The sequence below is a fragment of the Coccidioides posadasii genome, chromosome 2 (assembly GCF_018416015.2).
Source record: "Coccidioides posadasii str. Silveira chromosome 2, complete sequence".
In the NCBI taxonomy this organism is placed as follows: Eukaryota; Fungi; Ascomycota; class Eurotiomycetes; order Onygenales; family Onygenaceae; genus Coccidioides; species Coccidioides posadasii.
Window position 1 is genome coordinate 4,852,058 of NC_089408.1, and position 23,785 is coordinate 4,875,842.

Below are 23,785 nucleotides of genomic sequence, written 5' to 3' on the forward strand. Positions count from 1 at the left end.
GACTTTCAAGGTTTCCGCTGATCCCTCCATCATCTTCCTACGCTGTTTGGAGGCTCGCTACCTCATGGTAAATTATTTGCCGACGGAATCTTCCCTTTGCCCACTAACACTGCAGACATCTCCATATTCGTTTGCACCCCTGCGTTTTCTGCTTTGTTCAGTCTTGTTTTGTTGGGTCTGTCGTGCTTTGGTGAAGTAGTGTCCAGTGCACCCGGCATAAAGAAATAGTTCGTTCTGATTGCTTCGTTGTTGCAAGGCCCTTTTTCTGGATTTCCACGCTTGCCGTTTTCTTGACACCGAGATAACTATAACATAATAATTCGCCCAATGGCTGGGCAATCGAAAGCACGGCTCTCTCCGTGGGAGAGCGCTGTTGCTGGTGCCACTGGAGCTGTCCTTGCAAATGCAATCGTGTATCCGTTGGACATGTAAGCGGAATCCAAATATCAAGAAAAGTCGTGGTACCAGTATTAACGTATGACAGTGTTAAGACTCGCCTCCAAGTCCAAGTGAAATCGCAAAAACTGACGAACGGAAACGCCAACCATGATGACGACCAGCAGCATTACGAGTCCACGTTGGATGCGATCAAGAAAATAATTGCCTATGAGGGCGTCGAAGGGCTATATTCGGGGATTAGTGGCTCCCTGGTCGGTGTGGCCTCGACAAATTTTGCATATTTCTACTGGTACTCGATCGTGCGAACCCTATACATGAAATCGAACCTCCCTCATCCTCCCAATACTGCCATCGAGCTCTCCCTTGGTGCGATTGCTGGTGCTGTTGCCCAAATTTTTACGATACCAGTTTCGGTTGTCACAACCAGACAGCAGACTCAAAAGAAGGGCGAAAAGAAAAGTTTCATGGAAACCGGCAAGGAGGTGGTCAATAGTGATGACGGCTGGAGTGGATTATGGAGAGGACTAAAGGCCAGCCTTGTTCTTGTTGTGAATCCAGCAATCACATACGGAGCCTATCAACGATTGAGGGATGTTATCTTTCCTGGGAAAACCAATCTGAGACCCTGGGAGGCCTTCGGTGGGTGACGTCTGTTGCACCATACAAGAATTTGGGCTAATATACTATGCAGTTCTGGGAGCCTTGTCTAAGTCGCTTGCTACAATTACTACCCAGCCATTGATTGTCGCGAAGGTGGGCCTACAATCTCGTCCACCGCCATCGAGAGAAGGAAAGCCTTTCAAAACATTTGGCGAAGTCATGGCCTACATCATTGAGCACGAGGGAATTCTTGGTTTGTTTAAGGGAATTGGACCTCAGATCCTCAAGGGTGTTCTGGTCCAAGGCCTATTGATGATGACCAAAGAGAGGTAACTGCTAATCATATCTTCGTTGTTGCTTTTATTCTCAGTCTACTAACCAAACTACCGTAGGATCGAATTGCTTTTCCTTTTATTCTTCGCCTACCTTCAGAAGGCGAGGAAGAACAAGCTTAAAGAAATGGCGAATGCTGCAGCCGACAAAGCAAAGAGCACATTGCCGCTCACAACGAAATGAATGGCGACTCAGTACCTGCCTAATTCTTGCTTTCGGTGACTTTCTATATGGAATTATATATCCGTACAAAAGGGGTTTGAAGAGCTCCATGCATTTATGCTTCTATTTCTCTGTTTAGGGTGGATTGGTAAAGGCTTCGCACTTTGTTTCTTCCAAAGTTTGGTCGGTTTCTTGGTTCAAATGTGGGAGTTGGATCCGAAGAAACAACGGAACCTTGTGTACATGTATTGCTTTCAATGTACTCTGTAGATAGAATGCAAAACCAATACAAGTAGACTTCTAAAATAGCCCCTTTTAGGCCTGGAACGCAAACGTGCAGATGCAAAATACCGAGGTGACTTGGTGGCTAAGTTGCTTCCCTGCATTATCCGCATCCAGATCCCTGGCCAACGGTACCGACGCAAAACAAACATGCCACCACCCCAACGCCTTGAATCTTCAACGCCAACCTTCAACGAGCCACGCGAGATATACGACAGCGATTCTTCCACTTAAAACGCTCAGCTAGTCATGAAATGGCTGTTCTGGGCTTCACCACCGCAAGATGACTCAAACAGTAATAGCGGCGCTGCTTCACAAGTGAAATGCAGGAATAATGAGAACGTGGACGTGCCCGCACCGTCAAATGCAGCACCTCCCTCCGACCGCACAATATCTAAAGTCCAATCCAGCAGCAGAGATTGGAATTCGATAGTTAACGCGACGGACTGGAAACAGTTCACTGAGCCCAGGACGATTATTCCCACAGCCCTGGTAACTGGAGGCATCTTGCTCTGTGTGCACATCCACCGAAAGTACCTGCGGCGGATACCCGAAGCGGGGCACATCTCGCCCTCTTTCTTCAGGCGACGGAGTCTGCTGGGTAAGGTGACCAGTGTCGGAGATGGTGATAATTTCCGGATGTACCACACCCCCGGCGGAAAGCTGGGTGGATGGGAGTGGTGGCGGAAAGTGCCCACGGGAAAGAATGAGTTGAAGAATAGGACTGTATGGTGACGGCCTTTCGTTTTCTCTCCTTGTACAGTGCCTTTTGTGCTGTTTCTGCTTCTTATGGGCAGTCCAAGAACGGTAGCGGGGAGGAAAATGACCATTTGACTGATTTTTCTATACTCTTTAAAGATCCATGTCCGTCTCGCAGGCGTTGACGCCCCTGAACTCCCTCATTTCGGCCGCCCCGCCCAACCGTTCTCCCAAGAAGCACATTCGTGGCTGACAAACTACATTCTGGGCCGGCGTGTTCGAGCCCATCTCTATCGTCCCGATCAATACGGGCGCGTCGTGGCCACAGTGTACGTCCGTCGCTGGCTCTTCTTCAGGCAAGATGTCGGGCTGCAGATGTTAAAGCATGGTCTAGCGACGGTGTACGAGGCGAAGACGGGAGTAGAGTTCGGCGGAGTGGAGCTAGAGAGACAGTATCGAGAGGCAGAAGCATGCGCTAAGAAGAAAGGGAAAGGGATGTGGAAAGCGTTGAAGGGAGGGACGAAAGGAGAGTGGGAGAGCCCGAGAGAGTATAAGACGAGAATGGCAGCAGAGGAAGGGCAGAAGAAGAACGCTCGGGGGATTACGAGGAAGAAGTGATGAATAACATCCTCCTGTTGGGATGGATACCGTTTGGGCCTTTTGTGTCAAGCCGTGGAGTTGGTTGGAGTTCTGTGCTGTCGTCCCTCTAATACCCGTTTGCATGAGATGGCTATACTTGGCTACATGTGATGATGTCAACCTGACTACTGCAACTACGCTCTTTTTCAACATTATTAATGTGTGATGTGAATCATGAACATGTGTTATGAATAAGTTGGAGTGCCCTATGTACTGTACATAGCCAAAAGGCAAACAGGGAGCCAATAGCTCTAATTAAACACCAGTGCTAACAGATACCGCGCTGTGGCTGGGTAATCTAGATAAGAGGATATAATCTTTAATTATTTCATGGCCGAGACAGGTCCCATTAACCGAACCTTCTTTCAACCTCAGCAAAAAGCTTGGGGCTGATTTCATCGCTTGAGTTACCCTCAACCCGCCACAAGCACCCTTGCTTTTCATAGTGGTCAAGTAGCGATTGGCTAGTTTCTTCAAACTTCTTGAACCTCTCCTTCCAAACATCGGTTGAATCATCCTGCCTCTGAACCAATGCCTCTCCTGTTATATCATCTTTTCCAGGGACTTTTGGTGCATTGAATTCTGTGTTATATACCCGTCCCGAAGCCGGATGAACCCATCGGGCCGCGATCCGGGAGAGAATGACGGCAGGAGGTGTAAGGAGTTGCACGACAAGGTTGATGGGGACTAGGCTTTCTAGGCTGGATGCTTGGATGGCTGTGCGTGGGAATCCGTCGAGGATAAAGGAAGCGGAAGGATCCAGGCTTGCCGCCGCTGTGGGCGATGACGATCCTGGAGCGGGTTTAGAAAGCCAGCCCTTCGAGGCAAGCTCTGATGATATTAGGTCCAGTATCATCGCATCTGGAACGAGACTTCCTGCTTGGATAGCGGCCTCCGCTTGGATACCTTTATATTATGTTACTTTCATTCCGTCTCAGAGCGGAGTAAAGGATGATGTAGTGAATACAAACCTAAGGGTGTTCTATTGCGAACATGGTCTCGAAGCAGATCCCCTGAGCTGATGGAGGCGAGTTGGGGGTATCTCTTGATCAGTCTCTCGGTTTGAGTCCCTTTTCCAACGCCAGGAGCGCCAATGAGTATGATCCGGGCGGCTTTTCTCAAACTTCTCGTGAGAACGGTCATTCTTTATTGACACAAGCCGGCAAACACAGGTTCCAGATTTTTCGATATCGTGGGAAGATCGATGGGTACGGATCGGGCAAACGGAGGTGCCACAGAGGTAGGACTGCCAAAAGGCAAGGAAACGAAGGCACCCACAACTATATCATCCTGGTCAAGTGGTTGACGTGAGGCTTCGTAGGAAAGTCCAACAATATTGGTACGATCTGGGATCTGGGGTGGAGGAAGGAGAAGGATATATAATAATAATCTTATGGATCAAGGACCTTTTTATTATGGTAGCTGGCGATCAATGGATCAATGGCGACTGTCGATTTCTCGTTGGGGAGTCGGAGCATCATCGCCGAGCTGCTGAAATTTCCCTGGATGAGTCAGCCGGCGGACCGTGCAGTGCAGCTCGCGAGCCAATGAGGCACGTGAGCCGGCCAGGGGGCTCCACCACCGAGCTCAGGAACATCGTCTGTGGAGTGGCCGACGTCGGAAACGACCGGCTCAGACGCACTCGTCGCCCCGCCATCATCCACGAGAAGAGTTGAAACAACTGACTTGGGGCAACTTTTGGGAGTCCCGCCCAGCGAGGGACAAGAAGCCTGGTTATCATGTGACAATGCCATTGAGAAGAATAATGTCCCAACGCAATACTCCGTACCGTTTACGCGACCGATTCTCTCCACACAGACATCCTGGGCACGGGCCTTATCTGGGGTGCATATAACCATAATCCGGCGGCCACTATTCTCTCATGGCGCCATAAAAGAACTCCAACTTTCGGCTAGAGGAACCGTGTTATCTTGGCCATCATCTTCAGAACAAAGACTACTCCGTACTCCGTACAGCACTCCACTACTGCCGCTCCACAATTATTGCGAAAAAGGTATCAAAGTTCGACAAGCAGCCCCCGCTGCTTCGGCGCAATGCCCCGAGCTGAAAGGGCAAGGCTATAACGGCGCAGAGGCGATAGACACCAATATGCAATCAATCTCTGACGCAGGCCAAATAGTAACACCGGCACATATTGCCGTCGTTGTCACGTCCCGGATTTTACGACTCGACATGCATTCCCCAGACCCTGCAACCAAAGTATCATGAGCTATGCCCCTCTCCTACTTTCATCGAGAAGATTCCAAGAGCTTAAATGTCCCAAGATTTAATTGAGGATGGATGAAGAGTAGTCCCGACATCATTTTCCCTGTTGTCCGAAATGGCAAACTGAGCCGTAAAGTCAGCAGAGAACGCAATGGATGGATACTTTAGATTATAAGCACTGTACTCCGTAAGCTTTGACCTTGTAGAACAACCATGTAATTCGTACATTCTCTTTTCTCCACTACTCGAATCCCCAGTCCTCTTCAAACATGTCGGATTGAAAACTGTCGTGCATATCACGTGATTTATATGGCGTACCTACCGAGGGCGCGTCGAGACGCGTCTTTAGTTCACGAACTTGTCGAACTGAGCGTCGACGGTGGTAACGATGCCCTGACAGCACCTTGAATTACTCAACACAGCTGCATTATTCAAGATGGTCCTGTACGATAGAAGTCGAATTGATCCAAAGCGTCGTGCTGGCGTCGACTACAAACGGAAGCAATTCGCAGCTCCGACATACAAGCAGCAAGATTATGCCCACCGATTGAATTTCTACGAAGTTCCGCCCACCGCTGAAATTACACTCGAGCAGTTTGAGCAGTGGGCAATTGATCGCTTAAGAAGTATGTCGTCCGCTGTTTCTGCTATGCTCAAGACAATTCTGGCTCACAGACTCCAGTTCTTTCGGAACTAGAAGCATGCTCGTATCGAAACAAGACCCCGGAGGAAACCACCGAACATATAAAATCCCTTATCCGAAAATTCCTCCCACTACGTTCGAATAGGGATGCAGGTTCGCGCGACAGTCAAGGTTTGAGGGATGAGCGACAAAAGGATCACTATTCCCATTTTATACTACGACTGGCATTCTCCTCGACTGAGGACTTGAGGCGACGATTTGTTCGCCTTGAGACAATGCTTTTTAAATTTCGTTTCCAGCTAGATGATTCAGCAGAGCGGGAAGCATTTGTGGAGAGCCTTAATTTCGATTGGGATATACTGAGTGAAGAAGAGAAAGATGAACTGAAGAACGAGCTCCATGCGACAACCCCTGGGGTGAAAAGGGACAAGGGTTGGTTCAAGGTAGACTGGGAGAAAGTGCCAGAGCTAGTTGAACGTAGAAGCGTTTTTGTGAAGAAAGGCAAGGCGTACGTTCCTCTAGGAGAACAGCAGAGCATGATCCTCGCCGAATTTAGTGCTCGGCTAGAAAAGGCTCTTGAGGTTGGTGCAAAATATCGATCTCTGTCACTACGGAGGCATTTTCTGACTTGAGGAACAGTTTACGAGCCGAGCCTTGCCACGACTAGATGAAGATGACCGTCTTATTCCGATCCTTGAACACCTTTCGAAAAACTTTGGGACTTCCGACACTTCCTACTCTGAGGGGGAGGGGGCGGTTCCTGGAGCCCCTATCACTGCTGCATCGATTGATGTTTTATCCAACCATTTCCCTCTCTGTATGCGAAACCTCCACATGCAATTACGCAAAAACGCCCACCTTAAACACTTCGGTCGACTTCAATACACATTGTTCCTCAAGGGAATTGGCCTGTCACTCGAGGACTGTATACTATTCTGGCGGCAATCTTTCAGAAATTTCACCGACGATGAGTTCAATTCCAAATATAAATATAATATTCGCCATGCATATGGCGATGTTGGAGGTGACGCAAATCGGCGAGGAAGGGGATACCCTCCATATTCCTGTCAAAAGATTCTCACGGATAATGCCCCGGGTGCCGGGCAAACTCACGGTTGCCCTTATCGTCACTTCTCTGTCGACAACCTCATCGCCCTTCTTCAAGCCACTGGGGTAAACGACAGAGAGACATTACACGGAGTACGAGAAGATGTCGGAAGAATGCGATACCACATTGCTTGCAACCGAGTTTTCGAATATGTGCACAAAGATGAATTAAGAAAGGTAAAGGATGAAGGAATAATGAGCTCGACCGACCTCGACACAATTGTCCATCCTAACACGTTTTTCAAACGCAGCTATTTGCTGAAGAACTTGGGGAGGGTGCCGAAAGAAGATATCCAGATGACAAAATAGTGATGGCTTTTATGATCAACATGGGTTGTTGTATACGTGAATACTTAGTATGACGACTGGTTTCTCGTTAAATTACGGCGTTATTGCCAGGGTATATGGATTTGAATGGGTTGGGCAATTGGGAGATAGGCGGATTGCTATTAATTAAGCAGGGTTTTAAGCTGCGCGTTATCCGCAGGAAAGGTCCTTCAGAATGTCCATCGACGTTTGAACCCAAATTGTTTTACAAGACGGGTCTCATTTCGCAGCTTAGACCTTGTCGTATTTCAGAGTAGAACCGGATATCATTATTAGTATGTTACCGCGGCTGATTCCCGATCGATCGTCAAGCATCAGAATGAGCTTTCAAAACCAGGTGCCCAGCGATGGGTAGAAATTTCTTATACGCTCGACGCGAAAACAGCAACGTCACTAAGAAAAGACAGAAGCTGGCATCGTAATGTGTAAAGTCGGCGATGTAAATGTAGATGAAGAAAAGAAAAAAAGAAGGAAAAGAAAAAAAAAAAAAGGAAGCTCGGGGGAGTCGAGATCGAGCTTTTTAACCTGTGCGCTAGCGTGCTACGGCGGACCGCAGCAACCACAAATCCTGCAACCTGGCTTCATCCCTCGTTGACCTCATGAACCACATGAGGATACTCCCGGAATGCCCTCCGGCTCTCGCCATTGACAGAGATCTGTTCCCTGCCTGGCATTTAAGGCTTTAATGATATTATGTTCAAGGCGAGCTTTTGCTGATATTCCTTTCTAAGCTTTTTTGTATTTCGCTATTCCATCTAGCCCTTAGCCCCTCAAACGGAGTTGGCCTTGGAACTACCATTTCGCCATGGATTACGAAGCGTTGAAGGATCAGTGGAGTGAGATAGAGGATCGAGATGGCATTAGACTGAGCTGGAATACCTTTCCAAGCACACGCATGGTCTGGCGATGCTCTGATTGAACGGCTCGTTCTCCGTTGCTGATAGATCCATAGGAAGCATCCCGCTTGGTGGTACCCATTGGAGCAATTTATACACCGTTGAAAGAGAGACCGGATGCCCCATTACTGCAATATGAACCTGTGACATGCAAGCAGCCCTGTAGGGCGGTTCTTAACCCATATGCGTATGTGATTAGCTTTCGCGAACATCGGTCGTGCCCGCCCACTAACGTGCCGCAGCAATGTTGACATCCGTGCGCGCATTTGGATATGTCCGTTTTGTCTCCAGCGCAATCCTCTACCTCCGCATTACAAGGATATTACCGAAAATACCATCCCACCGGAGCTACATCCTCAAAGCACGACAATTGAATACCAGCTCGCACGCCCAGCGCCTGCTCCGCCTATTTTTCTGTTCGTTGTTGATACTTGCCAAGAAGAGGATGGCTTGAAGGCTGTGAAAGACTCTCTTGTGATGAGTCTCTCGTTGCTGCCACCAAATGCACTCGTTGGTCTCATCACCTTTGGTACTATGGTAAGGGCCCTTACTTAGACTTGGAGGCGATATATTGACCTCCGATAGGCCCAAGTCCACGAACTCGGCTACACAGAATGCGCCAAATCGTATGTATTCAAGGGCAGCAAGGACTACACTCCGAAGCAAATACAAGAGATGCTTGGCCTACTTGCACCTGGCCTTCGGGCGCCGGCACCACAGCAGCAACCTGGCAGACCTGCTCCTGCAGTCGCACCAGCCGCACGTTTCTTACTCCCTGTGCAACAAGCGGATTTCCAAATCACCAATGTGCTGGAACAGCTTCAACAGGATCCCTGGCCTGTTGCGAATGATAGACGTCCATTACGGTGTACCGGAGTAGCTCTTAGTGTCGCTATTGGGCTGATGGAGACCTCCTTCCAGAATGCGGGCGGTCGCATCATGCTCTTCACCAGCGGTCCCGCAACTGAAGGTCCGGGCTTAGTAGTTGGGCCCCAGTTGAGAGAACCTATACGTTCTCACCACGACATTGATCGCGACAACATTAAATACTACAAAAAGGCAGTCAAGGTATGAAATTCTCTATGCGTCTGTTAAAGCATCGCTGCTGACAGTTTTCAGTTTTACGATAATTTAGCCAAGCGTGTCTCCCATAACGGCCACATTGTTGATATCTTCATTGGATCGCTCGACCAAGTTGGTCTCCTTGAAATGAAGGGTCTAGTAAATTCGACTGGTGGTCACATGGTATTGACTGATGCTTTCACGTCCTCCCAATTTAAGCAATCGTTTGTGCGCGTCTTTGATAGAGATGCGAATGATAACCTTGTTATGGGCTTCAATGCGGCACTGGAGGTCCTTACCACGAAAGAACTGAAGGTCACTGGTCTCATTGGACATGCTGTCTCATTAAACAAGAAATCAAGCTCTGTTGGAGAAACGGAGTGCGGAATCGGCAATACGTGTTCCTGGAAGATGTGTGGAATCGACCCAGCCGCCAGTTACGGTATCTACTTCGAGATTGCAAATCAAGGAGGTCCGGCTCCGATGCAGCAAGGGCCTCACAAGGCTATGATGCAATTCTTGACCTATTACCAGCACTCTTCCGGCCAGTATCACCTCAGGGTTACGACGGTTGCGCGGCCACTGAGTAGCCCAGCAGGAGATTCTGCCCTCGCCCAATCGTTCGATCAGGAGGCTGCTGCGGTCCTAATGGCCCGTATCGCTGTCTTCAAGGCAGATGTGGACGATGGCCCTGACGTTTTGAGGTGGGTAGACCGCATGCTCATCAGACTTTGCTCGCGCTTCGCAGATTATCGCAAAGACGATCCTACATCATTCCGGTTAGAAAAGAATTTCACTCTTTACCCACAGTTTATGTTCCACCTTCGAAGAAGTCAGTTTTTGCAGGTCTTCAACAATTCTCCCGATGAGACCACATTTTATCGACACGTTCTAAACCACGAATTCGTTGGAGACTCTCTAATTATGATCCAGCCCACTCTGGATTCTTATTCGCTTGACCATGAAGGGGCTCAACCAGTACTCCTTGACTCCGCCTCCATCCAGCCGACTCACATTCTTCTTCTTGATACTTTTTTCCACATTCTTATTTTCCACGGTGAGACCATGGCTGCGTGGAGAAAGGCAGGTTATCAGGACAAAGAAGGCTACGATAACTTCAGAGCCATCCTAGAACAACCCAAGGAAGACGCCAAGGTATGATTTCCTATACGAGGACTAATCGCTCTAAGGGATATTCTAACTTCCCTACAGGAACTCATTCAAGACCGGTTCCCGCTACCGCGGTTCATTATCTGTGATGCCGGAGGTTCACAAGCTCGTTTCCTACTTTCCAAACTTAACCCTTCCACTACTCACTCCAGCGGTGGTTACGGTGGTACCCAATCTGGTCAGACTATATTTACGGATGATGTTTCCCTTCACACTTTCATGGAGCATTTAATGAAGTAAGTACACACGTTCCTACTGGTTTGCACGAGTGGTCCTAATGAATCCTATAGGCTGGCGGTGTCAGGTACCAATTAGGCTCATTAATGTGAAATACTTGTCAGGGCTTTGCCCGGAAAGGTGGTACAGTCTTATGTATTAAATCTTAGCTAGAAGTTTTTATTTTTCAGGTATTTCTTCCGCCACTGCGGAGTAGAGCCCAGTAGGTAGGTACCAAAGGAATCGGTGAAATTATTCCGCCGTAGATTTAGTCACGTGGGAAGGTTTGCCCTAAGCCGTCGCGGTTTCGCTTAGTTTGGGCGACATTGAGAGGATCACCGAATTCTCGAGCTCTCTTTTCTTCAACCACCTCAACGACCCTTCACCACCAAGGAAGACTGACCACCTTTCGCACTCGCCATGCGTAAGTATCGTCTTCTTGTGTGTTATCACGTTGGCGGCTGACTTATTTCTTTTTCTTGAATAGCTCCAAAGTTCGATCCCAATGAGGTGAAGATCATGTCAGTTCCGAACTTACCCTCCAAGAAATTAAAGGACAAGATGTGCTAACAAAATGAACAGCCACCTGAGAACCACAGGTGGTGAGGTCGGAGCCCAATCCGCTCTAGCTCCCAAGATTGGTCCTCTTGGTCTTTCTCCCAAGAAGATTGGTGAAGATATCGCCAAGGCCACTGGTGACTGGGTATGTTCAAAGAATCAACAACCGGCGATATCGCAAATTTCAAGCACAATCTAGATGATGGGAGAAACACAAATGTGCTAATGTCTCTATCTTAAAACAACAGAAAGGTCTCCGCGTCACCGTGAAGCTCACCATCCAGAACCGTCAGGCCCAGATCTCCGTCGTCCCGTCTGCTTCCTCCCTTGTCATCAAGGCCCTCAAGGAACCCCCACGGGACCGCAAGAAGGAGAAGAACATCAAGCACTCCAAGTCCATTCCTCTTGATGATATCATTGAGATTGCCCGCACAATGAGAACTCGCAGCTTCGCCAAGGAGCTCAAGGGTACCGTCCTTGAGATTTTGGGAACTGCCTTCTCCGTTGGTTGCCAGGTTGATGGACGAAGCCCCAAGGATGTCAGCGATGATATCAAGGCCGGTGAAATTGATAGTATGTCTCGATGTTCTGGTGCTTAACTGTTCGTATACTGACGTGCATCCAGTCCCATCTGAGTAAACGGTGAATTTACGAATACAAAGAAAAGCTGTAATTTTTTTTTTCTCTGTGCTGGTCTAACACTAAGATATTCTTATGGGCGCAATCATTATGGCTTATGGCATACGCGGCGCTCAAGGAATATTTTTGATTGCCTTTTTTATGTGGTTTACGAGGAATGAGCTACCACAGAAATGCAATATCTGACCTCCTCCATTGAAACGGATTTTCCGATCTCGGCACATCATGTTGTTATCAATCACTGATTATCGAACAAACCCAGGCTTCCGGGTTTCGTTTCCCTCCATTGGAACCTTTGCCACACTCTGGCCTACACCAGCCTAACTTGATGCTAGGCAAACGTACCTCACGGTATGGGCTTATTTTGACGCAAAGGAGATCAACGACGTTTATCAACGTCATGACCGACTACTCACCGCGGTATTCTTGGGGTTGCTGTTTTTCCTTCTGGAGAATCGGCGCTCGAAGTGGATACAGTGGTCCATCATTTATGGTCGACATCTCACGCTACTACTACTATGTAATGTTTTAATGTTAAAGCAAAAAAAAAAAGAAAATAACTCTGGTATCTCTTATTGTAATTGAGCCTTGATACTCACTTTCCATATTAAGTACCTAACAAGCCCAAAAAAGCGGTCGTAGGACTTTGATGTCATTAAATACCTCCTCCTCACCCTCCACATCCCGACATCATCAGCTGAGCAATTCCAAGAGCTCGCGCCTAAAAAAGCCTTGTTTGGACACCTGACATCCAAATCAAAACTGCAAGTCTTAGATGAGTGGAGCCATTGAGTCATCGCGACCCCGATGGATGGTTATAAGATCAGTCCCTTTTCATCTTCATCCCTACCTCTACATGGCCCGTCAGTGTTAAAAATTGGGTTGTTGAGCAGCATGGACGGAATCCTCCGTACAGAGCACGATACAAACTCATGTAGGTTATGTAGTGTATGTAGGTCAAAAGGTTATCTTCCGCCCTGCTATGTATGCTACCGAGGGGGTGCACACATGACAATGTCTCCGAGAACGGAATGGGGAGGAGGTCACGGAGGCGGTCGCAGGAGATCTTGAACAACTGTCCCGGAGGGGATCCGGATGTACGGAATGCAGACAACTAAAAAATAAAAAAATAAAAAAATAAAGCCAAAACTTATTGGCTCTGCATGGCTTTTTTCTGAGATCCCGCAGTTTCGGTGTCTGGCGGCGGTGCGTGTTGACCTATCGTTGCATGATAATTTGGACAATGGGGCTTTTCCAATGGATGACATCAGATTTGCGAAGTTTTTTTGCTTCAATATTTGCTTTTTCCTTTTTCCTTGTTCCTTTTCTTTTCTTTCTTTTCTTTTCTTTTTTTGTTAAATTTTATGTTTGTGTTTCCCTCACTCCTGCAGGAGTCCGACTGCGACCTCTTCCATTTCCCTTCTATTTGCGACGCCGCAAAGCTCGGAATGCACGATTTCAGTAGTTTATGTAGGTCTATACTGGGACTCGCCTCTTGCAGGCATTCAGGTATGTACGTTGTATGTCAAACATAAAGTCAGCATCTTCTCGGTACGGCATGTCTGTACTCCGTACACCTTTTATGCATATTATACAATAGGGAATCTGGTCAGACACCGTTCAGCCTGTGCAGGATCGAAAGAAATCCAGCCCAGCTGTCTGCTTTTTCTATCCCAACATTTTCAACGGTCAGCTCCTGGAGATGTTGGGTTTTAATTTCGAAGCAAATAGAAGACTCTTTTAAGGGTGGGTACGCGTTCCCTTCCCCCCAGTAAATGAATAATATGGCAGCCTATTACCGCTCTGTGGGATGCATATTCAGATGCATATTCCAGGGATGGCTGCAGGCTTTGTGAGAGGGACGATCGTCTTGTCCCGCTGAGTGGAGGCTTGGCTCTTGTGGATACACCCTTTTTTAACCCATGTCGCAACCCAGGCATTTTAATTTTGCAGTGCCATGAAGTACATTTTGGCTTGCTTGGGCCCAGCCACTAGTCGGGCGGTTTGCTCAGGCGAAGAAGGGGAGAAGAAAATGAAGAGAAAATCGAGAGGATGAAGTGGAGACCTGGTATTATCGCTCTCCGCCGTGGTCCCGGGGGTGGTTGTTTTGAAGGGACATTAAAACTTGAAAAAGATTTATTTATTTTTTTCTTAGAGGTTTTTGTCTTTGAAGGGGGAGATGTGATGAGTGTGACTGGCTGTGCGCTGTGGATGGTGCCGGTACGATGTACATATGTGAGCAAGGCCAGGTCAAAGGACGAGAAAGCTGTCCATTTCTCTGGAGACCAGGCGTGCGTGAGAGGAAAAGAAGCGCCATTGAGGATGGATACGTACCCCATCCATGGTCCAATGGTTCGTGAATACCGCTTTGGCTTCTCCATAGAAGCTACTGGATCAGCCCCCGGTGGATCCACGGCGTGTCCACACGCATTTCGCACATCCCATCAGATGAGTGCGCAGAGCGAGCAAGACCTGCCAGACAGAAAGAACCAAGCTGCGAGGACTGTTTCAACACATATGAAGTATCCATGCTCATTCGCCAGTGCCGAGAGCACGCGGGCAGAACTCACGTCAAAGAAGAGGGTTCGCTATGCATCCTGAAGTGACACGAGGATTGTCCGGGTTATTAATGTACTCCCGTCCCGGTCAACCACGGCCTGGCTGTGGCTTGTCCGTAAATGATGCGGGAAGGCAAAAAAGTCAAGCGCGGCGTCCTCGCACAGAGCGAACGGCGTACTTATTCGTCGAAGCTGCTCCCAGGGAGAAGTCTCAGCTCCCCTTCCTTTTTTTTTTTTTTTTTTTTTTTTTTTTTTTTTTTGCTTTGCTTGAACCGTCCGTGTTGTGCTGCCATTTCTGCGGCCCCGGAGAGCCATCTATTGTATATCAGATGGGGATTCCCCTAGTCTCGTATCACACAAGTGCTCCGATGAAGACTGCTCCACGTAATGTGATTCGGCATCGAAGGTGGTGTAGGGGGGTTGTTATTGTCAGGCTGTCACCCATTCAAAGCCACACACACACACACCCCAAGGGGCGTCTAACGGCCTCCGTTCCCACCATGGACTATTCGGATTCCTGAGCATCTTCCACCGTAGATATAAGCGGCTGAGAGATCTGTCCTTCTTGTGCGAGGGATTTAATAAAAATAAAAAAAAATAAATAAAAGAAAAATAAAAAAAAGAAAGAAAAATTCAAAAGAAAAATATAAAAAGAAAAAATAAGAAAAATAAGGCCCCACTGTCGACCCGAAACCCTCGTGCATTACCATCATCAAACAGCTTTTTAGGGTTGGTTCAATCGTGAAACTCAGGCATCCTCTTCCCTGAAGCTGATCCAGCCCGCCGCCCACTTAGACTAAAACTGGGCCCTGTCACCGCCCGTTCCACCTCTTGGACACTTTTTTCCCGCGATTCTCGCTCCCTAAGAACCCACTCGTCGCTCGTGGGCTCTAATTCCTGGTCTATCAACCGGCCATCACACGTTCTGCTGGCGAAGAGTGAGAAAACAAAGATAAATATAATTCACAGGGCACGTCAGTTTCTGCGGCGAGCTCTGCCCTCTGCCGTTCCTGCGCCCGGGTGTATTAATAGAATCTGGATGTGCTTTGATCGTCGCCCGTTGTTCGACATCACCACAAATACCTGGGGCTCCCGTTCCTTGGCCGGAGTTACATAGCCCTTGACCGGCCACCACCACCACCATCAAACACCACCACCACCACTCCTCCATCATCGCCGCCATCTCCCCCATAAAAGTTGGCTTTTCGACTGATTTGTCTTCTGTCCCCTAATCATTTTCGAGCTTGGTGGCCTGACGATCGAGGCTGGACCTTGTCTGGCTGCACCTGAATTGCCGTTTCGCTCTCCCCTCTCTGCCGTCTCCTTCTGTCACCGCTGCTTATTAGCGCCGTCCTCTGTCTGCCCATTCATGCTTTGTACCTCACTGGTGAGTGATGACCGAGTGAGCTGTCCGACGCTCTCCTCGTGATGCTTCGATGTACCTCGGGGCCTCGTTGCCGCTGTTCATCTTCATTTCCCTCCTTCTTTTCTGTCATCGTCCTATCCCTTTGGCGCCGAGTTTTCTCACCAAGGGACACCCTAGCAATTTTCATTCACTATCTCACCGAAACAAATTCGACCAGACAGCTCCCAACCCTAACCGCCCGCAGACACACCCTCCCCTCAAATCTCACCCATCGACAGTCACTTTTGTCTCGGATTCTCTCTTACTGACCGCCTTCCCGGAAAACAGAAAGCAGAAGCAATCCACATACCAAAAACCTTCCGATCGGTTTAGGGTGTTGCCCGTACTCGATAAAAAGTACTCTCTACCTTCGACAAGCCGACGCCAGGTTTCAGCTGACTGTCCTCGAGAAAAATTCCCACCCACTTTTGGCGTCTTGTGATTGGGGTTGACTTTTTCCTCCCCTCTCTCCTACGTGCCATTCCGGACGATCAACACGCCTGTCGATTGGAACGTGGAGGCGATTAGCCATTGTTGCGCAGTGATTAGCGTCTGTCATCCTGCGGAGCATCCCGCCGCCAGTCGGAGAACCTTGCCCTATTTATCGAGCCTCTCCGTGTTGTCACACAATCACCGTTATATCCATCAGGATATTGGGTCGATAGCCCCATCGAATTCTCTTGACTCCCCACTGAATGCCAGAGACTTGCCGCCCCGGAACCCGGACTCATTGTTGTATACTCAGGCACTTTTCGTGAATGGCGGATCGTGAGCAGGCTATATCTACTTGCTGGGACGTCGATTGACGGTGCCATGATGAGGTGTCGGAGACGATCAAGAAGATTGTTTGGTCGATGAAAGAGGACGGACAAACAGCCCATCTTGTTTGCCGCTCTTTCCACACTTCACCCTTGGGATCCAATCTGTCCATTGTCGATCCTGGCATAAGAGGACAGCGCTCTTCACCCAACCGCAATCATGCTGCCGTCAGTAGCCCAGCCACCATCGCATCATTTCCTGCCGCACAACCACCTGGACCACGACCTGTCATTCGACCCGTTGCACACGTTATATGACGGCGCGACCGGTGCTCTCTACCCAAACCAGCGCCATGGGGCCATGGACCAACATTCTGCTGCGTCGCTGCAGCCCACCCCGGCATCGAGAGTTCAATACATGCGTCCGATCCAACGACCGAATCCCCGCCCCACCATTGGTGCAGGTCAATTGCGTGATGTCAATGGCTTAGAGAGTACTCTTCGCCGGAAAACACCAAGTGGGACCCTTGCCGCTGGATACGATGCAACCGACAGCTCTGTACAACCTCCGGCCTCGAAGCACATCCTGGTCTCTTCTTTGGAGAACGACCAGCTTATGATGCCTCGCGCTGCTATCTCCATGGACACCTTACAGTACAAGTCGCTGGACCCACCTAACCTTTTGCAACGTCAGAATTTCGCTCCTGATTTCAAAGCCGATGCCAATAGACTCAACGCGCTCCATAACGCCGTACCTCAGGGAGCCCATCATACCAACTGGATTCGGTCGTTAAATTACCCACAAAGTATAGAGTCGGTTTTACAACATAGCTCTACTTTGACTCCATCCCAGAGAGTCTACTGGCAGAATATACCCGCCATCCCGACAGTACTAGCATCATCGTTTCAACCCGGTGGTCGTGGATCGGCTGATTCGGCGGGCCTGGGGCAGTACGGTCCATATTGGCCTGACGGCGGGTATATACCTTATCGGCCCGCTGCCTTCCGGGATTCACGTTATCAATCTATTCCAATTCTTGGCCAAAGTCTTACTCCTGATAATACCAATTCATTTCCTCGCTTTCAACCCAGCTTCGCTTCCCAATCCATCAACCCCCCTGAGATTATACCCTCAGGTTTGTCCTGGAATACTCTCGCTCCACAACCTAACCAAGCACCACACACTCTATACAACCCCGAACCTCTAGACGAACAACGCTTTCCTCCCCGTCATCCCCCTCAAAAAGCACCGGAAGTATTTTGGAATCAGAACGGTGTTCCGTTTGCTCCGACACAGCCAACTAATCAGAATACTCATCAAATACATCCTATAGATAATAGCGCCTGGCAGACCCAGCCTCTGGGGCTTCAATCAGGCGTCCAGGGAGCTGTTCACCAACCCAGGAATGCCGAATTTAAGGAGAAGATACTAGCTTGGGCTCACAGTGTTTACGTTGACTTACTAGCCTCGTTGCACAACGCCCGGAGAAAAAGTGCCGCACAGGGGATTTCCGACGCCAGATCGCGCGACATTAACAAGCCATGTATCTTTCCCAAACCGCCTCGCCAGCCTGGCTCCGATTTTTCGCAGTCGTCACATCTCGAGAATAACCGTGGACCGCCATTCCCCGTACATCAACAACATTCGGTGCCAGCTGGCAACTTTATAGACACTAGACGCCATTCAACGCATTTCACACCCTCCCATATTGGTTTCCCACACCATGGTCAGGAAGGGCGTGGCCATTTCACTCAACAGCTCGATGGCTTCCGGACTATCCGCCGTTCATCTGCTGCCTCGGTGCCTCGCATGCTTAGCCCAGCTTTCAAAGGAGTGTCGGCAGCGGAAAATGCAGCGTCCGCCTTGGAGATTCTTTCAAGCTTATGCATTGAAAGTAATTGGGACTGGATCGATGGGATGCTTGTGGGAGGTTGCCTTGCATACGGTCTAGGTGATTATCCCAAGGCTATGCGATGGTACAACCGAATTATCAACAAAGATCCTTCGTATGTAACGCAACTGTGATTGAATTCTTCTCTTCACTTTACTTACTTATTATAGGCATGTTGAAGCGATATCAAATCTCGCTGCTACTCTCCTCGCTCTGGAGCGTCGTGATGAAGCTCTTGAACATTGGTTCCGAGCCATAAAACTCAGGCCAAGCTATTTTGAAGCTGTAGAACACCTTGTTGGCCTTCTGTGTAGCAGTCAACGTGGCAAAGATGCTGTTAATGTTATCCAGTTCGTCGAACAAGCGCTCCGCTTGCCTCCGAGCGGTGATTGCTTCAAAGGTCAAGGCCTAGATGAAGACTCCGGGAGCGAATCGGAAGGCAGAGAGTCGAGCGTTTCAGTAGCCGAATCTATCGATAGGGTAGCATTTGATTATGCGGACGACCTTCAAAGTCCCCTTGCCTTCGCCGCTCGCCCAACACAAATGGCACCGGACGGCTTTGGATCAAGTGGTTACGCGATACCTGGATCTGACAACGGAAGAATGATCGCATTGATACACGCGAAGGGCAATATGCTCTATGCTTTGGGTGATAACGTTGGAGCTGCTGCGGCTTTTGAAGATGCCATTCTTATCGGAGCTGGCAGACCACGAAGCATCAAAAGCCTGATCCGCAAAGTTCTCTCCGCGTACAATGATGAAAACCACCATGGCGTGCGTTCTGCTACCAGACGCCAGAAATCTAACAGTACACTCCTCCTTTTCCCAGACAAGGCTTTACAAACGGCAAAATTAGTATTCCCACCTAATGGGAATATCCCAGGTTTACAGTATGTACCTGAAGGCATGAGCAAAAAAGCAGCTATTTCGACAACCAGCAATTCGCTTCTCTCTCTAGCGAAGATCTATCAGGATGGAATGTCCAATACATCGGTGTCGGGAAATTCCAGACCTACTCCTGGAGTTAGAGACATCCTTGCACTTTACTACCTTTCTCTCTCCCTGCAACCCAGTCCATCGACCGCGAATAACGTTGGAATCCTTCTCGCAAGCATTCAAAATACTGGATCCTCAAAGACAACACGAACAGCCGGTGAAAGCCAGCTTCCCGATATTCCAGGCGTCGTGCCAGGCAGCGGAATCGCTCTTGCGCTGGCTTATTATAACTATGGGCTGAATCTTGATTCAAAGCATGCTCACCTTTATACTAACCTTGGAAGTTTGCTGAAGGATATTGGTCAACTTCCGGCTGCGATCAAGATGTACGAGCAGGCGGTCCAGTGCGACGGCAATTTTGATATTGCCTTGGCGAACCTTGCGAATGCTGTCAAAGATTCCGGCCGTATTAATGATGCTATTGGTTACTATAGACGCGCCGTTAACGCCAATCCAGATTTTGCGGAAGCCGTGTGTGGACTGGCGAATGCTCTTAACTCTGTGTGCAATTGGGGAGGTAGAGGCGGCATTGCACCGAGTCGAGGCATCCGGGATCGATGGCATGTAGATGACAATGGAATGCCCCATGAAGCGAAAGAAATGGGGGTGGATTCTGGTTGGATCAAACGGGTCGTCGATATCGTGGATAAACAACTGAAGGACGGTGAGCTGTGGGGCTGTGGTGTGCTGATGAACATGTCTATCGAACAGCTATGCCTATCTCTGACCGTTGCTGCGAACGACCTGTCGATCTTCAACAAGCGGAGTGCGTTGGGTGGGATTCTACAGTCGTGGGCAGGAAAGAAATGGGAAGGTTCGCGCATCGTCCGACTTATAGAGAGGGCCATAAGGTGGATCGGATGGCAGTGGTATCAGGATCTCTACATTTATCGAAAGGAATATAATCCTTCCAAATATGCCCGTCCACAACTCCCCGCTGGACTCAGCCCACCAAATGCGCCAACCGTTCTCCCGTTCCATACCTTTACATGCCCTCTTTCTGCCAAGCAAATTCGCCATATTTCCCAGCGCAACGGCCTCCGAATATCCTGCTCCACGCTGCGCTCACCATGGCTCCCCCCAACAGTCTATCCACCCCCAGCACCTCCGAACCCCCACCTCAACATCGGATACGTGTCGTCCGACTTCAACAACCATCCTTTGGCGCATCTCATGCAGTCTGTGTTTGGCTTACATAACCCGAAACGTGTGAAAGCATTCTGTTATGCAACCACAGCGAGTGACAATTCCATCCATCGGCAGCAGATTGAGCGTGAAGCCCCTGTATTTCGGGATGTGAGCAGCTGGTCGGTTGATAGGATTGTCGAACAAATCGTGGCTGATGGGATCCACATCCTAGTCAACCTAAACGGTTACACTCGCGGAGCACGAAATGAGGTCTTCGCTGCTCGGCCAGCGCCAATTCATATGTCTTTTATGGGTTTTGCTGGGTCCCTTGGAGCCGAGTGGTGTGATTATATTCTTTCGGATCAGCTGTCGATACCACCAGACACCTTATCTCCACTGAGACGGAATGTGAGGCTAGAGGATCGCCTATTCGAACCGGATCATGCCGAAGATGCGGATGATTGGGTGTACGGCGAAAGGATTGTATTCACTCGACATACTTTCTTCTGCTGCGATCATAGGCAAAGTGCTCCCGATGCTCAAGGCAAGCGCTTGACTTGGGAGGAAGAGCAGCGCAATAGATGGGAGATGCGAAAGGAACTGTTCCCAAATCTGCCAGATGATACAATTATTTTTGGCAATTTCAACCAACTCTACAAGGTACACTTTCACCCCTTTTCTAACTTTGTGATTCATTCTGCTTACCATGCTCTCAGATTGAACCTACCACGTTCAGAAGTTGGCTGCGTATATTAGCCCGCATTCCAAATGCAATCCTCTGGCTTCTCCGTTTCCCTGATCTCGGTGAACAAAATCTTCGACAATCAGCGGTAGCTTGGGCCGGCGAAGGTACCGCTTCACGAATAATTTTTACGGACGTCGCTCCGAAACATGCTCATATTTCTCGTGCCCGTATCTGCGATCTTTTCCTTGACACGCCGGAATGCAATGCTCATACTACGTCCGCCGATATTCTCTGGAGTGGAACTCCACTCATCACTCTTCCTCGATATAAATATAAAATGTGCTCTCGTATGGCATCCAGTATTCTCACTAGTGCTCTTCCTCAAAACGCAGCCGGGCGTGAAGCAGCTGCCGAACTCATCACTTCTTCCGAAGAAGAATATGAGAACAACGCCATTCGTCTCGGCTTAGACATGAAATACGATCCTAATGGGAGTGGCCGGGCGAGGGGACGATTGTTTGAACTGAGGAAAATGCTATTTCTAAATCGGTGGGAGAGCAAACTATTTGATACTAGGAGATGGGTGAATGACGTCGAAACTGCGTATGAGGCGGTCTGGAGAAAATGGGTTAAGGGAGAAGAGGGAGACATCTGGCTTTGATCTTTACTGGAGCACGTTTAGTCGATTGCTTCGTGCTTGTTTCTCATGGGAGCGGGCGTGAGGTTATTATCACTTTTGTCTTGGTTTCTTTGGGATGATACATCTTTTAATCCCCAAGGCTCTTTTTACGAATTGTGGTTTTCTATCCTTTAATACCTTATTTGCCTTGTTCCCCCGATATGTGCTTTATACCGCGCCTTGAATTTTGCTATGTTCTAGGTGAGATATCCACCACGCCGCCGTGTTTTTGATCATCATTATTATACCACTTTTGTTCCCATCTTCAACATATTGTTTGCTATCTTAGCCTCACTTCTCTTTAGGTTGTATTTTTTTTTTTTTCCTGCTCAAGTTTCGGTTCATTGCTGCTGCATCTTTCTTGGGTCCGGAATGTACTCGTGGTTTACATATGTGCAAAGTTATCGCAGATGATCCCCTTTTTGCCTTTTTGTCTATCACCAGTTTAGCGAGCATGCGGCCCTTGCTTCCCCCCCCCCCCGGTGATATACGGGCGGACATCGCTCTCTCTCTCTTGTTTTGAATCTTGAGACGCCATTAGTATGTGTTTCTGTGCCTTCCGCGTCCCTTCCCTTCCGCATTTCTTTTTTTTTCACAACGATAGACCAGAGGTGAAATGGAAAGCATATTTCCGTCCATGGGGGAACTCCTACGGATTACTCTCACATGGCTGCTGCATTTGTGTGTTGCTGTGATGAAGGGCGTTTTGTTAACTTTCCGTCCTGTTCTGACTGAATAGAGGGTGTGCAATTTATCTTGATCCTTTTTGAGTCTTGTGTAGGCTGTGGGGATTGTCATCCAGTCCCGTAAGCGTTCTTTCTCGGTGGGATGACCGGTTTACTCTGTTGTTGGTGTGGTTCTAGCAGCGCTTGCGCTACGAATAATGATTGAATGACATTGGACTTGAATCTCCGCGTTGCACTTCTCTATATCTATGTAAGTACATGCATGGAGATAGGCAAGTAAAAGATATTGATCAAAGATTTTGACCATATCTTCGCTTGAGATGTCATCTTCTTTCAAACTCTTTGTATGCGTAGTTGTCCCGGAGTAGGAAGTTAGCGAACTTGGCCAAGCGCCTAGTATTGCCCGATTCTAAGACACGTTATCAATCTCCACATCCTTGCTTTTGGGGGGATCATGAATTCCTTCAACGACTGTTCTCGGATTCCCATTGCGAACAGAGATTGAACAGTTGTGGCGGTCGAATGCAAAGGGATCGTCACCGTTGCGCCAAGTTGCCACCACATCGAATAAAGACAATAGAATAGCAGAGTCATAAGGAGGTGGGTAGTATTATTGAAATCGCGGGAGAGGATTATTAGTATGACGATGGAGCTGACAATGGGATGGGCGCACATGACGAGGACGTTGAAAAATCAGCCTTGCCAGCGATCAACCTGTCAATGATGCTCGAAAATGTCGCATAGCTCGAAAAGTGTGAACACCACCGGGCCAATAATTGGACGTGAACCAGCTTCTCGTCAATTCCGGCGGGTCTGACGGCATATCCAAAACGGAATACGGAGGAGTTTATGGAGTATCGCCCAAGGGAAAAATTGTGTCAGTCAGCCACATGGCAGTCATAAATTTTTTTTTACCAGAAGCCGTTGGTTCCGCTGTCCAACGTGTTCCGGCTTGGTTCGTGTTCTTAATCCCCCAATTGATTGTTTTGTTTTTTTTAATCCAGGATGGGGCCTGGGGGCGACCAGGGCAGGATGTTCAA

General features: G+C 48.7%; 7 protein-coding genes across 7 annotated transcripts; 6 read left to right on the forward strand and 1 right to left on the reverse strand.

Moving 5' to 3' along the window:
* Nucleotides 1-45: 45 nt before the first annotated feature.
* ANT1 (ADP/ATP carrier protein) lies at nt 46-1,782 on the forward strand. Its single transcript, XM_003071450.2, has 4 exons — nt 46-428; nt 485-1,038; nt 1,091-1,328; nt 1,392-1,782. The coding sequence occupies exons 1-4, from the start codon at nt 328-330 to the stop codon at nt 1,513-1,515; spliced, it is 1,017 nt and encodes a 338-aa protein (XP_003071496.2). The 5' UTR covers nt 46-327; the 3' UTR covers nt 1,516-1,782.
* A 146-nt stretch (nt 1,783-1,928) lies between these two features.
* Nucleotides 1,929-3,276, forward strand: LCL3 (putative endonuclease lcl3). The gene is made up of 2 exons (XM_003071451.2): nt 1,929-2,502; nt 2,635-3,276. The coding sequence occupies exons 1-2, from the start codon at nt 2,026-2,028 to the stop codon at nt 3,091-3,093; spliced, it is 936 nt and encodes a 311-aa protein (XP_003071497.1). The 5' UTR covers nt 1,929-2,025; the 3' UTR covers nt 3,094-3,276.
* Nucleotides 3,277-3,280: 4 nt separating this feature from the next.
* D8B26_004027 (uncharacterized protein) lies at nt 3,281-4,518 on the reverse strand. The gene is made up of 2 exons (XM_003071452.2): nt 4,086-4,518; nt 3,281-4,020 (listed from the first exon to the last, which is right to left on the reverse strand). Exons 1-2 carry the CDS (start codon nt 4,255-4,257, stop codon nt 3,464-3,466), a joined length of 729 nt encoding a protein of 242 aa, XP_003071498.2. The 5' UTR covers nt 4,258-4,518; the 3' UTR covers nt 3,281-3,463.
* A 1,258-nt stretch (nt 4,519-5,776) lies between these two features.
* On the forward strand, nt 5,777-7,399 carry D8B26_004028 (uncharacterized protein; the record flags this gene model as incomplete). Its single annotated transcript, XM_003071453.2, has 3 exons — nt 5,777-5,966; nt 6,023-6,564; nt 6,623-7,399. 3 exons carry the CDS (start codon nt 5,777-5,779, stop codon nt 7,397-7,399), a joined length of 1,509 nt encoding a protein of 502 aa, XP_003071499.2.
* A 667-nt stretch (nt 7,400-8,066) lies between these two features.
* On the forward strand, nt 8,067-10,936 carry SEC23 (GTPase-activating protein S23). The gene is made up of 7 exons (XM_003071454.2): nt 8,067-8,315; nt 8,370-8,500; nt 8,556-8,850; nt 8,899-9,381; nt 9,433-10,530; nt 10,588-10,781; nt 10,836-10,936. Exons 1-7 carry the CDS (start codon nt 8,223-8,225, stop codon nt 10,858-10,860), a joined length of 2,319 nt encoding a protein of 772 aa, XP_003071500.1. The 5' UTR covers nt 8,067-8,222; the 3' UTR covers nt 10,861-10,936.
* A 167-nt stretch (nt 10,937-11,103) lies between these two features.
* On the forward strand, nt 11,104-12,525 carry RPL12 (60S ribosomal protein uL11). The gene is made up of 5 exons (XM_003071455.2): nt 11,104-11,185; nt 11,249-11,282; nt 11,344-11,464; nt 11,568-11,892; nt 11,945-12,525. The coding sequence occupies exons 1-5, from the start codon at nt 11,182-11,184 to the stop codon at nt 11,956-11,958; spliced, it is 498 nt and encodes a 165-aa protein (XP_003071501.1). The 5' UTR covers nt 11,104-11,181; the 3' UTR covers nt 11,959-12,525.
* Nucleotides 12,526-16,899: 4,374 nt separating this feature from the next.
* On the forward strand, nt 16,900-22,953 carry D8B26_004031 (uncharacterized protein; the record flags this gene model as incomplete). The annotated part of the gene is made up of 3 exons (XM_003071456.2): nt 16,900-18,686; nt 18,742-21,355; nt 21,412-22,953. The coding sequence occupies 3 exons, from the start codon at nt 16,900-16,902 to the stop codon at nt 22,039-22,041; spliced, it is 5,031 nt and encodes a 1,676-aa protein (XP_003071502.1). The 3' UTR covers nt 22,042-22,953.
* Nucleotides 22,954-23,785: the final 832 nt, after the last annotated feature.